Source organism: Lepisma saccharinum, chromosome 2, assembly GCF_977018435.1.
Source record: "Lepisma saccharinum chromosome 2, izLepSacc3.1, whole genome shotgun sequence".
NCBI lineage: Eukaryota > Metazoa > Arthropoda > Insecta > Zygentoma > Lepismatidae > Lepisma > Lepisma saccharinum.
The window spans coordinates 74175199-74192891 of NC_139230.1; the positions used below are offsets into that span (position 1 = coordinate 74175199).

The 17693-nt window shown below is 40.0% G+C and overlaps 1 protein-coding gene across 3 annotated transcripts in view; it reads right to left on the reverse strand.

Annotated features, from left to right (window-relative positions):
• The window catches only part of LOC145984069 (uncharacterized), a 192609-nt gene that overhangs the window by 157749 nt on the left and 17167 nt on the right, over positions 1–17693 (reverse strand). For all 3 annotated transcript variants that reach the window (XM_083117456.1, XM_083117454.1, XM_083117455.1), the window contains exons 4-5: positions 11672–11750; positions 472–586 (exon numbers count right to left, since the gene is read on the reverse strand). In XM_083117456.1, coding sequence (XP_082973582.1) covers positions 472–586; positions 11672–11750 — 194 coding nt within the window. The remainder of the gene's footprint in view (positions 1–471; positions 587–11671; positions 11751–17693) is intronic.

A 17693-nucleotide genomic window follows, 5' to 3' on the forward strand; every position in this document is an offset into this window, starting at 1 on the left:
GACTGTCAAATTTAGTCAAATTTAGGATTGAATTGAATATTTTAACACTAAAATGGCATACGCTGCTTTTAATCACAAATAAGTCAAGATTATTATCTTGACCTTTTATTCACAATAAATATTTGTCTAGTAATAGCGAAAAATAATCAATGCACAGATTGTCAACTTCACCATGGACTCACATTACACATATTTCCAAAATAACAACAGAATCTAACTTGGCAATGTGAAATTTGTATTTTTCTTCTAAATATTCTAAAAAAACACCTATCAAAAAGTAGCTATACTTGATTTACTAAAGGGCACAACATTCTTTTAAGATTAATTGGGGATTGAAATACTTCTAAAAAAGGCTGTTGGAATAAGACTGCCCAAGTTCCAGGTTCAATCCTTGGGCAAAGCAGATTTTCCAATTTGATTTTCAATAGATTGTGTAGTATATAGTTTTCTATACAAAATAAATTGTATTACCTGCACTCTTGGTCATAGCAATGACTTCTTTCTATCCCAGCGCAAATTTCTTCATATTCATAAGACTGACTGATACGGCGTGCCACTCTTGAAGATTCCACTACAATGTCTGAACCTAAAATTGTAATTTGCAAATAAGATAGTTGACATAACATGTAAAACAGGTCCAAGCATCAATATCCAGTAATATATACATACTAAACAATTTGGTGCAATTGTACACAATACAATTCTTGTTTGCATTATAAATCAAGTATATGGAACATTCATATTACATATATGTATATATGTGTGCGTGTGTTTATATATATACCATTCACAATTACAGAAACACGATAGGCGAAACCGGGATAATTTTAGCATGGTTGCGTTTCCGGAGGGACAATAGCCATAGCAACACTGACAGTAAATGCAAGCAAACTGCAAAATGGTGCGATAGCATGGCCTGCAGTGTCTGCAGTCCAGAAAGGAAAAGGAAACAGTGTCACACAGGAACAATCATGTTGTTCATTTGACAGGCTGTCGAAAATTGTGAGTGGTGAAAGGTGTAGGGGGAGGTAAAGGGTGTTGCTGAAGGTGTGGGGGGACATTACTGGGTGGCCTTGTTCAGGCCAGGGGATGTGGTTGTAATCATGGCTGATATGTAGGTCCTCTCCCATATTTTGCGTACTGAGGTGTTAGTGGATTGGGGCAAGGAGTGGACGATAGCTACCTGGATGCAGTCATTGAAGTGAATATTGTGCTGATTGGTGTGAATGGCAACAGCAAAGTCCAGGTTTTTTTTTGTGCAGGAGCGGTGGTTATTGATGCAGGGGTTCAGGGCTGCGGATGTTTCACCCAGGTAGAAGCTCCCATAGATATTGCAGGAGAGGATATAAATGAGGTTAGAGCTGTAGCAGGTTTCTTTGGGATAGAGGGTGAATTTGCCCGTGGCAGTGTGGATCTGGAGGGTGAGGGAAGGGACAAATATGGGGAAGGTTTTGCACCTTGGGGCAGTTGCATTTGTGGGCTGGGGTGAGTTGATTGTGGTGGACCAGGATGTTTTGGAGATTGGGAGGGCATTTGAAAACCACTCTGGGCTTGTCAGGGAAGATATTGCTGGTGTCAGGATCACTGAGCAGGATGGGAAGGAGAGAACGTAGTGTGTGTCTGATTTTGTTGAGGTGGGGGTTATATTGGGTGACAAGTGCAAGGAAATTTGTGGCAGGTTTCTTGGTGGAGGTGTATTAAGCACTCAGGATATTTGTTTGGTAACCAGGGTGGAAGGATATCCATGGCTGGTCAAGGCTTGGTGTAGGTGGAGATTATAGTTCTGTCGGGAGGTGGATGAGGTGTTGAGGCTTTGACCCCTGAGGGCCAGGGAGAATGGGATGACTTTCTTGGTGTGGAACAAATGGGAGGTGGAGAAATGTAGGTATTGCATATGGTTGGTAGGTTTGATGTGGATAGAGGTTTCCAAATGTCCTTCCTTTATGTGCACATCCACATCCAGGAAGGTGATTTGGTTGGTGGAGTGGGACCAGGTGAACTTGATGAAGCTGAAGTGGTTTAGCTGGATTAGAAAGGTGGTCAGGGAATTAGAAAAAGTGCCGGAAGGGCAGATAAACAAAAATGAAGGAGACAGTAAACACTTACCACATAAAAAGATGTTGATATCTTGCGGAATATACCGCATTTTCACTGGAGAAAAAAAGAGGCAGCACAGCGTCACATAGTACAGGGGCACAGAATACTGACAGTAGCATTGGTGCAGTGTTGCCAGAAACAGTTGATAGGTAACGAATGTTACATACTTTCACCCGTGTTTACTGCATGGTGGGTGGGTTGATTTTGGGAAGGAAGGGAAAGGATTATTGGTTGGCTAGGTTGAGTCCGGTGGGTATAGTGGCATGCATGTCTGGTATACAGGCCCTTTCCCATCACCTGCGGGAAGATGTGTCTGTGTGGCGGGTAAAAGCTGGATAATGGTAGCACTGAAACAGTTGTTGAAGGTGGTGTTATGGCTGTTGGTATGGATGGCGACTGTGAAGTCTGAGTTTGGGTGGAGTAACGATGGTTATTGATCCTGAGGTTCAAGGGGGTGGAGGTTTTGCCCAGGTAGAAGTTACTGCAGACTTAGCAGATGAGGGTGTATATGAGGTTGGATGAGTGGCTGGTGCCCTTAGGGTAAAGTGTGAACTCACCCACAATGGTGGGGATCTAAGCTTGGGGGAAGTGAAGAGTATGGGGCAGGTCTTGCACCTGGGATTGTTGCATTTGTGGGCTAGGGGAGTGGGGTGGAAGGGGTGTGTGTGGGAGGTGGCTCTAGTGATTTGTTTGTTGATGGGGGTGGAGGGGTAGCCACAGTTGGTTAGGGCTTGGTGCAGGCGTAGGTTGAATTTTTGATGGGATGAGGGGATGAGATGAGGTGTTGGCCTCTGAAAGCTTCTGCAGAGGGGAAAAAAAGGGGATTATATTGTTTTCCTGAGGAGCATGACTAGTGATGGGCACCATCAACAATTCAGAAAAAAACAGACAATTTTTAACCAACATTAATTAAATTAGTAGTCTGTCTAACATTTGCCAAAGTAGTCATTCCAACTAATACTGATGCAAAGAGTTTACTTATTTATTATTACTTTTTATGTCTTGTTTATCATGATAAAGTTAAGTCCTTAAGCCTATTCCTACACTTAATAATGGTTACATCAAAATTGCAGTATACAAAATTTAGGAAACAATTTAAACCATTATATAATATTAACAACAAAGAAAGAAAAATATAATATTGCAAAGGAAAATTACATACAGGAATAAAAGTCTAACCTATACTAATGGGTACACAACAAAACAACACACACACACACACACACACACACACACACACACACACACATATTCTTCATGACAGTAATCCGGAATTTGGATTCATTGATTGATTTGGTGCTTTAAGTCTACTTTCTGTACAGTAAGGCTAATTGGGACTGGACCTACAGTTTAAAGTGGGATCCTAAACACTATGTCTCTCCACCAGGTATCAAACCCAGGACCCCCTGATTACAAAGGGATGACACTACCACTGTGCCATCGGGGAGGCCCCTCTGAAATTTGGAGTATTATGTTTAGTGTTTTTCTGCACTTAGCTGTATTCAATTTGTCCCTAGCGAATAAGCTTGCGCTAATGTGTTAATTGCGGCCATTTAAATAAATGTTTTAATTGCCTTGAGCCGAAAATACCTTCCGGATTTCAAGGGGCAGTGAGTTACAAAGACTGGAAGTGGGAACAGTGAAGATTTTGAATAAAAATTTGAGTTAGGAAGGGGGATGAGTAGTTGAGTTCTCCCATGTGATCTGTGTGATTCCGAGAGCACTGAGAATATGCTACAGAGATAAGCCAGTTCTTTGGAACCGATTGCCCTGTAGAAAAGGGTGAGGTTGTGTATCTTTTACCAATCAATGAATTTGAGCCAATCTAGTTTTGTATAGAAAACAAATATATGATCCCTATATTTCAAATAAAAAATAAAATGGACACAGGCATGCAAAAGCATTGATTGAAGACATTGAGCAAAATCATCTGGTAGGTCAGAATAGACAAAATCACAGTAATAGTAATCAAAGTGTTGAAAAACAAGTGCTTGGACCAATTTGATTTAAATGCTAATGGGTAGAAAACGTTTAAGCCGAAGAACAGTGTGTAACGCAACGAAAGCACTTTTAATTGTCAAATTTACATGGTGTGATGATAAAAGATGATGATTAAATATTACGCCCAAATTTTTTAGTGTTTTACTTAATTTTATATCTCTCCCTAACACCATTATGGGTGGAAGAGATGAAATTTCAAATGCAGAAAGCATTTTTGGATCAGTCATCAACAAAGTAGTGCTAGAATTAACTGTGAAATGGCTGGTTCATTTATTAGAATTGCATGGTTAATGGGCTAGTTTTGTATTCAGTTGAATACAAAAATTAACTATGTACAGGGCCACTAGAAATACAACACGTACAGATTTGTCAAATCCCAAAATCTCTCACATTATGATACATTTTAGTGTTATATTGATGTGTAAGAATGTGTAAGCAAACATGCTTCAGACTCTGGGCAAAATGTCATGGCATGCCACTACTAAATGCACAGCCATGAAAATAGGTGGCTGGTCAGAATTGCACTGGTGCCACATATGGGAAAAACGAAGTGAGAGAGGGACAAAAGTTTCTGGTTCTCACGCACTGTGTCAATCGGGCTGCATTGCCACACAGTGCGAGAACCAGTGACTTTTGTCCCGATGTAGTTTTGCTTTTCCCGCATACAGCCCATTTCTTCCAAGCCTCCTACATTCATGGCAGTGTGTTTAATGACTTGCCGTTATGTACCACAAAATATTGAGAAAATATTACTTTTTGGAAGATTTCGGAAATTAAACATATGTATAAAACTTAGCATTTCCACCCAAAATGTATGTTTCGAACTTTCACTGACCTCAACTTAGTGCCCAACAAAAAATACTGCAACAGTGGGACACATACATGGTACATACAACAAAACAACATTCTGGACTAAGGTACCTATCATAACATGTCACCTATCATGCTTCCTTCAGCATTGAATAATGCAATTGAAAAATATTTGTGATGAACTACTAAACAGTTATCAAGACATGTTCACACAGTTGTAGGGCAGTAACAGTTACACATTTTAGACCATTTGTATTGATTTTGGTTTACAACAGGAACTCTCCAACTAGGAAATTTATGTCAAATTTAAATTTTTTATACTTTTTTAACTTACCTTCAAATAAGATTGATTCCTTGAGGAAAAACAGAAGAAAAACAACCTCTACTCTCAATGATAAATAACTTTCCTTACATGATTTTTTTCAGCACCTTACATACCATTTTCAATTAACCCTGCATTGGTCATGCACAGTCTCTAATTCAGGGTGTGTGGTTTTTAACGTCTTCATTTATCAATGATTGTTTAGTAAACACCCTCCCTCTGTCTAGCCGAGTTACTAATCTTCCTCTTTTTAGAGATGCAAAATAATCCAACACAGTTATTTTTAAAACTTTGTTAGATTATTTTGAATCTTCCTCTTTTACACCAGAATTTTGTTTTCAGTATCAGTCAGATCTTCCAGCCGCTAGAGGGGGGTGGGTGGGTCATTGAAGCCTCTTGCTGTCTCAGTTCATGCTCAACAATAGGCATACCTAGTTTTTACTGAAAATCTGGTCTGCCATACTATGCAGGACTAACAAAGAGTGCCTATTTATAGTTTTATAGAATCTCCCTTCTTGGAAGAAAAGATCCATTCATAATAATTGAGGGGTTTGGCATTTTAGACCATTAAGTGAACATATTTTATGAACCTGGTCTCTGGCACCATGCGCGACCATCAAAGTAATTTTCCTTGCCCAACCCATGAACGGTTAAGTTAGCAAGCTGTGAATGGAAGGGGAAAATGTAACTGATACAGTCCAGGTATTAGTGCATCACTACTATAACTTGTCAAATTAAGTCCCAATATGCACAGATCACTGCGGAGCACTTCCTATTACGTCATCCTCCCCAGCACTCTTCCACAAAGTGGTCTGGCCTTGAGAGTAGCAGTGATGCCAACTCAGCAAAATTAAGCTAAAACAAATATGACAAACAATTTTCACTGTTTAGTGTGATATATTATATCAGTGGTTCATTTTATTTAATCCGGCCTTTGAAAATGAGTGCAGTGCGCGGATCGTAAACTGTAGTATTATGCACATGAGTTAAGGTTTATAACGACGAGAAACAACGTTCATGACTTCATTTCCCGAATGCGACATTGAGCAGTGGCCTGTTTTTTTTTTTTTTTTTTTTTTTTTTTTTTTTTTTTTTTTTTTTTTTTGGCTGAGTGGGGTGGGGATCTTTTGTTTATCGTACAACAATCACTACGAGAATCCAATCTGATGACATGCTTGCCTGTGTTCTCTTTTAAACCATTGAAATTTTCTTGCTCCTTACTCTTTGCTGCATATTTTTGAAATGCAAGCTCCTCTTATATCTTATCGATATCAGTATGCAAACAAGATTTCACTGTTGTTTAACCCAATCTTTCTTTATCTGACATCACAACTGCAGGCACTATTTTCACCCCCATCTGACCCCATCATTTGTGTGGACAAGGTTCTTGTTTTTGGAGGCGTTTCTCTGCTGTTGAAGTGGTGTGTTTCTTGCGTCTGTCTGCGTGTGAGGACAATGGTGAGTGCGTGAGTCAAATTATGCGACTGTTGTGTCTGAAAATCAAATCATGCTGGGTCCAATGAAATCCACAATCTGATCTGGAAAGCCCCTTAGAGGACAGGCCAGAGAAATTGTTTACAATGTTGCAACATATTTGCGAAATCAGAAGGAGAACACTGCAAACCAATGTCGCCGCGGAGAAAGGAGTGGGGAAATGTGGTGTGAGGTGCGCAACAGCTATTTGCAGCGTCTTGTTTTTAAATTTGTCAAGTTATAGGTCTGGCCTTCACAGCCAGAAGAAGAGAAATCATAAGCAGATAAAGTCTGTGTATAGCTTTTCTGCATCATGCTTCATTGTACATGAATGTTTCGGACACACCTCCAGTTTATAATGAAATATGTTCTTTGTTCACCATCTGGTCATCACCTTGTGTAACTAGTATTAACCTGCATTACCATGTTCTTCACTCGAACCTATCAATTTGGCGCTGTGGACAGGATTGGAAGGATTCTGATCATATTGTCAGGATGACTTTATGAGTTTATCGGCATGGGATAGTGTCAAGGAAGATTTCATGAACCAAATCAACAAGACAGTGTCTTACAGGTAACATTTAAGTTTGCTAATTTTGTACATGCTTAAGTAAAAGCAAGTTTCAGTTACACATCATAACTTTCATACACTCGAGTGATTTCTATCAGTTAATGTCATTTGTAGATTCAACAGAATGGCTCTCAACATTACATTTAGTGAATTTGTTGAAGAAAATGAAGATATCGAGAACAATTTCATGTGTTTCAATCAACTTTGCCTCACCAAGAATGTGGTAAATGAAAGAGAAACAGCAGATCTGCTAGCAGTCATTGGTCCTAAGGCATTTCAAGTACTTCGCAATATTACAGCTCCTGCAATGCCATATAATCTATCATATGCTGCCATTCATGACAAAATGCTCCAGCACTTCAGGCCCAAAGCTAACAAGTTTACGGAGAGGTTCAAGTTCCAAAAATGTGTTCAGTCTCAAGGTGAATCAGTTACTCAATTCGTAGTAAGAATCAAACAACAAGCAGTCAAAAGTAAGTATGGGCAGTATTTATATGAGGCACTTGTTGAATAATTCATCGTTGGTGTACAGTCAGATACTATGCGGGGAAAAGATTATTGTCCAAAAGTGATCATTCGTTTGATAAATGTCAAGAGATTGCATTGCATTGTGAGCTGTTAAGAGTGGAAAGTTAAATTATTTTTGAATACGTACAATGCAGATTCTGAGACTTTCACCAACAACTCAAGAAATTTAACATGGATGAATCCAGAATATCACACAGGCCCTTCGACGAGTTCACACTCGGGCAAAACGAGACAGATACCAGGCAAAATTCTCACTTCCAGTGCGGAAACTGGTTTATGTCCAGCAAGAAACGTAAGCTGAAGCTACTGCAAAGTATGAGGCCATTGGAATATTCGATGCAGAAAGAAAGAGCTGTGAATCGAACGTCCAGTACAACCTCACCTACAGCTTCAACCATCTCAACATTGCTACTATCAGTCATCATTCCACACTAGTTACTTCCAATCAAAACGATTTGGAGCAGCAATTAAGTTCGGATAGCTTAGTCATAAATCTCCAAATCAATAAATGAATTGTTAAATGTGAAGTAGATACTCTGTCTGCTATTACTCTTTTCAACGAAAAGTATTTTGACCAACTGTTTCCACACTATGTTAAATCAAATTCCAGTCTCCTATTATGAGGCATAAACGAAGGATATGTAGGTGTTACAGCACGTACCTCCATCAAATTATGCGCAGATAATAGGGTTATAGTTTACATGTTTTTCTCTGTCAGGAAAAACTTTTATATTCATTGATCGCTCGTAAATGGTTGGACATTATTCAACCATCTTGCAGGTGATTATTGGTTACCGGTAGTGGTCTTTCAACTAACACCGTACCAGGAACTATTACTAACACTGGTGTGGACAACCTAAGGCGAGAATTTTTTTCCAGGAATGAAAAAGTACTTGATGGTAATTAGACCAAGCTAAATTGTGCTCTTTTTGGTTGAGATCCAGCTCCTCACTGGTATTCCATAGACATTACGAAGTTCCTTACGGTATTCGGGACCATGTTCACGGCTCTATTTGAAATCTAGTGAAAGTAGGATTATAGGAACTGGTCGAATATTCAGATTGGTCTTCACCACTTGTCGTTGTTATTAAGAAAGATGGATCACTTCGCCTCTGCACTGACTTCTCAGGAACGGTGAATAAGATGATGAAAAACATCAAGTTTCCCATTACTAGAACTGAGAATATTTTCTCTAAGTTGGCCAGATGTAAATACTTTACAGTTATTGACCTTCAGATGGCTTATGGGCAGTTGGAACTTTCTGAAGCTGCCAAAAACAGCACTGTAGTTAATATACCTTGGGGATTATTTAAAGCTCACAGACTACCTTTTGGCATAAACATAAGTGGAGATCTGTATCATGTGGTCTTTGTGAAGATCCTAAATGACATTCCTAGAGTTTCCTTGTACTTTGATGACACCATCATTGGAGGTGAAATATTGCAAGAATGCTTCACATGCACGTGTGATGTCTTGAGTCATCTGGCCAAACACAATGTGAAAGGGAGCACCAGGAAAAGCCAACTCCTGACCTCATCTACCGAGTATCTAGGATACAAGATTGATGCCACTGGTATACGGAAATTGGACAAGAACCTGGAGGCCGTTCTCAATTCTCCACCACCTCAAGACAAATCACAATTATGTTCCTTCATCGGGATGATCAACTTTCATCGAAAGTTCATACCCAACCTAGCTTCCAAACTTCACTTCCTGCTTTCTTTACTCAAGAAAAATGTCACTTAGAACTGGGACGTCAACTGACAACGCGAGTTTGACAGCATCATGGCAGAACTTCAACAGGTCAATCCCATTGTGCCTTTTGACCAAACAAAGCCAGTTGTACTTATCACCAATAGGTCTCTTTTTGGATATGGCATGCACTTGTGTCATCGAGTTGACAGCAGTCTACAGACCATGACCTGCTCCTCTACCAGCTTCAGTGAGATGGAACAGAGTGGAGATATTCCCAGGTAGACAGGGAAGCATTGGCCATAGTTGACAGAATCAAGCAATTTCACAAATTTTTACTATGATCCAAGTTCGAAATTATTACAGACGCACGTGCTGTAAACTTTATCTCTTATCCAGATCGAGCCATTTCTAAGCATTCACCCAATAGGTTGATGAGATGGGCTCTAATTTTATCCTCATACCGATATCCATTCCAGCAAAGTGGCAGTAGCTGACATGTTAAGCAGGTTGCCTACGCAAACACGTGATACATTACCAGCTGGAGAAGAAGAATGCCATGCATATTTTGGGTACAATGTAGATACTGTAGCTTCTCTTTCACGTGACTTAATACACAATGCTACTTCAGAAGACCCACTGCTTTCATTGGTCTCCCATGTAATAAACGGTTGGCCAGATCAGCTCAACACGTCTACTGAACAGAAGCAGCTCACACCTTATGTATGAGCAGGGCACGCTCATGTGGTCGGACTTATCATAAACACAGTGAAACGGAAACACATTCTTAGCACTTTACACGATGGGCACATAGTTTCAACTCGCATGAAAAAGCTGTGTCTATCCACAGTTAGGTGGCCAGGCATATCAGCGGAGATTACAGATTTTGTAGCAAGTTGATACATGCCGAGCAAATGCTCCTAAGGTCTGCAATGGAATCTGATTCTTCATGGCCTCTTGCTTAGTACGTGAATAAGAGATGGCACATCGACCACTTCTTCCTAGCAGGGCATAAGTTCCTACTAATAGTAGACGCCTTCAGCAAATAGACTGACCTATGGCCTGTACTATACTATGATATCGGACAATGGACCAACGTTCACTTCGACCGAATTTCGTAACTTCTGCCTTAAGAATGGGATCAAACATATTACTTTAAAGCCTTATCATAGTCCAAACAATGGCTTTGCTGAATGATACATTCGTACTGACAAGGACGCTCTTGTCAAACTCAAAACAGACAAACGCAACCTGAGCACACTCGAACTTGATATGGGAATCGCCAACCTCCTTAACATCCCTTGGAACACTCGATTGGGAGGTCAGGGAAGCTTGCCTGCAATTTTGGACTTGAAACACTGGCCCAGATTTTGGTGGGAACCAAACAATGTGCCTCTGATGAGTGAATCTCCTTTCAAGCCAAGGAAGTCAACAAAGTTTCAGAATTACTCTTCGTCGAGATATGATACCTTTCCCATCAATTCAGCAGTTTGGGATCAATCCCCTAAACACGGTACTCCAAATTAGATTCCATGAGTTGTTATTCAAGGATTGGGGATAGTATCCTCTACAAAATCATGTTACAAGATTGGATCACACTTCAGGTGGTTGGAAAAAAGTGTTTCACGCGACGCACAAGACAAAGTCTACTTTGATATTTCAATCCCAGATGGAAATTCAACCAAACCATGGTGGAACATTACCAGAACTTATCCCAGGCAGAGCAGGATACCCAGGACCAGGTACTAGCATGCTTCACTAGTCTGAGTCAGTCTACCAGGAATTGCCGACCACCACATCTGTATGGCTATCAACATAACTGATTGTTCTTTCTAATGGGACACCCACAGGGATGACACAGTCCAGGTATTAGTGCATGACTACTAGCTTTGGCCATCACGGCCAGAAGAAAAGAAATCATAAGCAGATATATATTCTGTTTATAGCTTTCTCTATTCTGCTTCATTGTACATGAATGTTTCGCACACACATCCAGTTTTAATTAAATATGTTCTCTGTTCATCACCTGGTTATCGTCTTGTGTAACTAGTATTAACCAGCATTACCATGTCCTTGGCTGAAACCTATCACTAACTTTATTAACAATACTCTCAAAACACACAATCAAATACACATGCAAAGCATATATTTCTTAAACTGGATGAAGACAACCTTACCTTCTTGAAAACAATGCAATTGCTGTTCTTCAACTATAGCCACTGAGCAAATGGCCAGTTTCACTGAAGAAACCACAGCCTGTAAGAGAGATCATACATAAAATTTACAAAAAAAATATGCAAATATTTACAAGCATGGAAAATCCTAACAAGAAAATTGTAAAGGACACAATAAACCTATGTTTCCTTGGTTACGTCAATTCTTCCCAACTACTTCTCCACATGTAGCACACTACATGCTGCTTCCAGAATGATTTTAGAAATTTTATGAAATTTTTACAATGATAAAATTAAAATGGTAACAACACTAAGGGTTTGGTTTTGAGTATCTACGAAAACTGGCAAAATACGATCTTTAATAACAGGTGTTGTTTCCCATGTAACAACAAAGTATCAATTCATCTGTATATGTTATAAACGTGCTACACATATTATGATGCATTAAAGAAATAAACATTACCATTGAATTCCTAATTTTCTTAAAGGTAATATAGCTGTAGAAACATATTAAACTCTATGTGATCAAAAGTATTCGGACACACAGTAAAATGTGTGTTTATTATAGAGGGTGACACAGTACTGCCATCTACCGCATGGAACACATGGTCAGCGATGTCAGTAGTCTGCAGACAGCGCGAGACAGCAGTATGGGGTGGTCTGAGGAACTCACGGACTTTAAACGTGGTCAGGTGGTTGGATGCCACAAGTGTAAGTAGTTTACGCGTGAGATTTCCACTCTCTTAAACATCCCTAGGTCCACTGTTGCAGATGTTATAGTGAAGTGGAAACATAAAGGAACGTGTACAAACCAAAATCAAACAGGCCAACCTCGCCCCCCCGACTCAACCTAGCCAACCAGTAACCCTTTCCTCTCCTCCCCAAAATTACCCACCCACCTTACAGTAAACAATGGTGAAAGTACTGCTCGTCATCTATCAACTGTTTCTGGCAACACTGATCGTAGAGACGCTACGGTCAGTATTCTGTGCCTCTTCGCTTAGTAACGCCGATCTTTCTTTCTTCTTCAACTTGAAAATGCGACATAGATCGCGAAATATAGAATAATTTCAATTCGTGTGGTAAGTGTTTACTGTCTCCTTCATCATTAGTGTATATATATATATACAGGAGGCTTCTCAGATCATTCGCTGATAAAATGGCAGACAGGAAGGAGGTCAGCTGTTTGAAAGTGGGATCATGGTAGGCTGCTCCATAGGAGGCATGAGTATACATAGCATAGCTGATGCCAGACAGGTCCCTAAATCAACTGTAGCCTTTGTCATCAAGAAGGGGAAGGAAAAGTCACACTGCAGCAATGCACCACGAAATTGGAGGACCGGGACAGGAGACTGCTGAAGAGGGAGATTCGGAAAAACAGGACCCGTCTGATGCATTCGATTGCAGAAGAGTTTCAAAGTGTGACCAATTTGACTGTTTCGACCAAGACACTTTGCTAGGAGGCCCATGCGCTCAGTTATCATGATTGAGCAGCTGCCCACAAACCCCTGATAACAAAAAACAATAAACGGCAGAGAGTACGCTGGTGTAAAGAGCGGAGAAAGTGGATGGTGGAGCAATGGCGTTAGGGCCTATGGAGTGATGAATCACGCTTCATACTGTTTCGATCAGATTGTTAGTGTGGGTATGGTGATTACCTGGAGAATGTGTCTTATCCAAGTGTGTAATGTCCACAGTGAAATGTGCTGGTGGCGGCATCATGTTCTGGGGTTGTTTCAGCTGGCATGGTGTGGGTCCGCTGGTACCTGTGTATGGCCACATGAGGTCTGCTTTCTACAGAGATATTTTGGACAACTCCATGTTCCCTATGTTGTGGCATTTCTATGGAAATGTAGAATGCGTGTTCCAAGACGATAATGCAACTTGTCATGTTTCCAGGGCTACCATGGAGTGGTATGCAGAAAATAATGTCACCCGACTGGATTTGCCTGATCAGAGGCCTGACCTCAACCCTATCAAACATCTATGGGACGAACTGGAGCGCCGATTGAGGTCGCGATCGCCTCGCCCTTCTACACTTCCAGGGTTGGTGACTGTACTGCAGGAGCAATGGCAGGATATCCCACTCCGTGTACTGCACGACCTTGTGGCCAGTTTACCAGGACGAGTGGCCTCTGTTATCGCTGCCGAAGGCAGACCGACCTCCTATTGATTGCAAGGAAACTGATGGTATCCGCTGACATGTTGTGTCCAATGGCTTTCTTCCACATAGTGTATTTAGTAAAGTTAAATGTGATTCTGAATATATTTGGGGGGGCCCCGAAAAAAAATTACTGATTTTTCATTAGAAAAATTAAACTTTTTATCTGAAAGTATCAGAAGCAAGTCCGCAATTCTTGCCACGAGAATGAAACACATAACCGGCAATATGCAGGTTCCGTTTTAAACCATCACGTTCCGGCGTTGCCCACGTGGCTGCCTGATGAAATTTAAATTTCGTAAAAATATAGTTTTATTTAACTTTTGTCTTCTTCTTCTACTTGATAAATTAAAATAAGTTTATTCGACCATTGGCATATTGTCTAGTGTGTACGGAAGAAAATTAGGTATAAGTTTTAACTCTAGGATTCATAGTTTCCGAGATAACAATTTTTGGAATTTTGATTTTCCCGTTAAAAAGCATGGCTTTTATATTAGAAAATATTTTTCCATGAAAGTATCTTCAGTGGGTGCACTATTCTTGCTATGAGAATGAAATACATATCAGGCAATATGCAGGAACTGTTTTGAACCCTCACATCCTGGCGTTGCCTGTGTGGGGGCCCGACAAAATTGAAATTTTGTAATGAAAAAATATGATTATTAACTTTCATCTTCTAATTGGTTAGTGCAAATTGGATTATTTCAATAATAGGCATGTAGCTGAGACTGTACTGAAAGAAATGAGTTATAATTTGTAACTTCGGCATTTGTAGTTACGGAGATAAAAATCTTCATTTAAAACCTTGCTCAATCTTAAACTTCCCACTGAAAATGCACTGGGTGTTTAAGGATCTACCTTTACTGTGCACTAGTGCCTTGCAATAAGAAGTTGAAATTTTGACACATTAGAGGAAGGTCATTCCAAATATCATCCAAATCAACAAACCATGACCTGGAGGTTGTGGTCGATCTTACGTGGAATGACCCAAAATAGTTTTTTTTAAGCCACTGTAGAACTTCATCAGTTGTGTTTTTTAATGAAACGCTAACATAACTTATTATTTCTTAAATATTTGTAAAAAAAAAATAGGTTAAAAACCTAAAATCAGAGGTCTAGTCATCAGATGACTTATATTTTCTGTTATTTTGGGGTTAGTTTTGTCCATAATTTTTTTCTCTCCTATTCGTGCTCTCTTGCCATATTACAATATGCTATTGCCATGATGAGCCAGTATCCTCAAAGATGATAAGAAAAACCAGGGCAATATGATCCTTCTATGTTAATTTTATAATCTTATATTTTTTTCACATACTCTGTGATCAGAGGTATCCTGACACCCACCTGAAAATAAGGTACAAGTTTGGGCTGCCCTGCATCGCGAACACTGGCAATCAATACAATGTTGGCCCACCCTTAACCTTGATGACAGCCTTCACTCTCGCAGTCATACTTTCAATCAGGTGGCTGAAGGTTTCCTGGGTAATGGCAGCCCATTTCTCACGGAGCGCCAAAATGAGAATAGGTATTGATGTGGGTCAGTGTGCTCTAGCACGATGTCGGCATTCCAAAACATCCTAGAGATGTTCTATGGGATTCAAATTAGGACTCTGCACAATCCTGTCTATTAGTGGGACGTTGTTGTTGTGCAGAGTCCTAATTTGAATCCCATAGAACATCTCTAGGATGTTTTGGAATGCCGACATCGTGTTAGAGCACACTGACCCACATCAATACCTATTCTCAATTTGGCGCTCCATGAGAAATGGGCTGCCATTACCCAGGAAACCTTCAGCCACCTGATTGAAAGTATGACTGCGAGAGTGAAGGCTGTCATCAAGGTTAAGGGTGGGCCAACATTGTATTGATTGCCAGTGTTCCCGATGCAGGGCAGCCCAAACTTGTACCTTATTTTCAGGTGGGTGTCAGGATACCTCTGATCACAGAGTATGTGAAAAAAATATAAGATTATAAAATTAACATAGAAGGATCATATTGCCCTGGTTTTTCTTATCATCTTTGAGGATACTGGCTCATCATGGCAATAGCATATTGTAATATGGCAAGAGAGCACGAATAGGAGAGAAAAAAATTATGGACAAAACTAACCCCAAAATAACAGAAAATATAAGTCATCTGATGACTAGACCTCTGATTTTAGGTTTTTAACCTATTTTTTTTTTACAAATATTTAAGAAATAATAAGTTATGTTAGCGTTTCATTAAAAAACACAACTGATGAAGTTCTACAGTGGCTTAAAAAAAACTATTTTGGGTCATTCCACGTAAGATCGACCACAACCTCCAGGTCATGGTTTGTTGATTTGGATGATATTTGGAATGACCTTCCTCTAATGTGTCAAAATTTCAACTTCTTATTGCAAGGCACTAGTGCACAGTAAAGGTAGATCCTTAAACACCCAGTGCATTTTCAGTGGAAAGTTTAAGATTGAGCAAGGTTTTAAATGAAGATTTTTATCTCCGTAACTACAAATGCCGAAGTTACAAATTATAGCTCATTTCTTTCAGTACAGTCTCAGCTACACGCCTATTATTGAAGTAATCCAATTTGCACTAACCAATTAGAAGATGAAAGTTAATAATCATATTTTTTCATTACAAAATTTCAATTTTGTCGGGCCCCCACACAGGCAACGCCAGGATGTGAGGGTTCAAAACAGTTCCTGCATATTGCCTGATATGTATTTCATTCTCATAGCAAGAATAGTGCACCCACTGATGATACTTTCATGGAAAAATATTTTCTAATATAAAAGCCATGCTTTTTAACGGGAAAATCAAAATTCCAAAAATTGTTATCTCGGAAACTATGAATCCTAGAGTTAAAACTTATACCTAATTTTCTTCCGTACACACTAGACAATATGCCAATGGTCGAATAAACTTATTTTAATTTATCAAGTAGAAGAAGAAGACAAAAGTTAAATAAAACTATATTTTTACGAAATTTAAATTTCATCAGGCAGCCACGTGGGCAACGCCGGAACGTGATGGTTTAAAACGGAACCTGCATATTGCCGGTTATGTGTTTCATTCTCGTGGCAAGAATTGCGGACTTGCTTCTGATACTTTCAGATAAAAAGTTTAATTTTTCTAATGAAAAATCAGTAATTTTTTTTCGGGGCCCCCCCAAATATATTCAGAATCACATTTAACTTTACTAAATACACTATGTGGAAGAAAGCCATTGGACACAACATGTCAGCGGATACCATCAGTTTCCTTGCAATCAATAGGAGGTCGGTCTGCCTTCGGCAGCGATAACAGAGGCCACTCGTCCTGGTAAACTGGCCACAAGGTCGTGCAGTACACGGAGTGGGATATCCTGCCATTGCTCCTGCAGTACAGTCACCAACCCTGGAAGTGTAGAAGGGCGAGGCGATCGCGACCTCAATCGGCGCTCCAGTTCGTCCCATAGATGTTTGATAGGGTTGAGGTCAGGCCTCTGATCAGGCAAATCCAGTCGGGTGACATTATTTTCTGCATACCACTCCATGGTAGCCCTGGAAACATGACAAGTTGCATTATCGTCTTGGAACACACATTCTACATTTCCATAGAAATGCCACAACGTAGGGAACATGGAGTTGTCCAAAATATCTCTGTAGAAAGCAGACCTCATGTGGCCATACACAGGTACCAGCGGACCCACACCATGCCAGCTGAAACAACCCCAGAACATGATGCCGCCACCAGCACGTTTCACTGTGGACATTACACACTTGGATAAGAGACATTCTCCAGGTAATCACCATACCCACACTAACAATCTGATCGAAACAGTATGAAGCGTGATTCATCACTCCATAGGCCCTAACGCCATTGCTCCACCATCCACTTTCT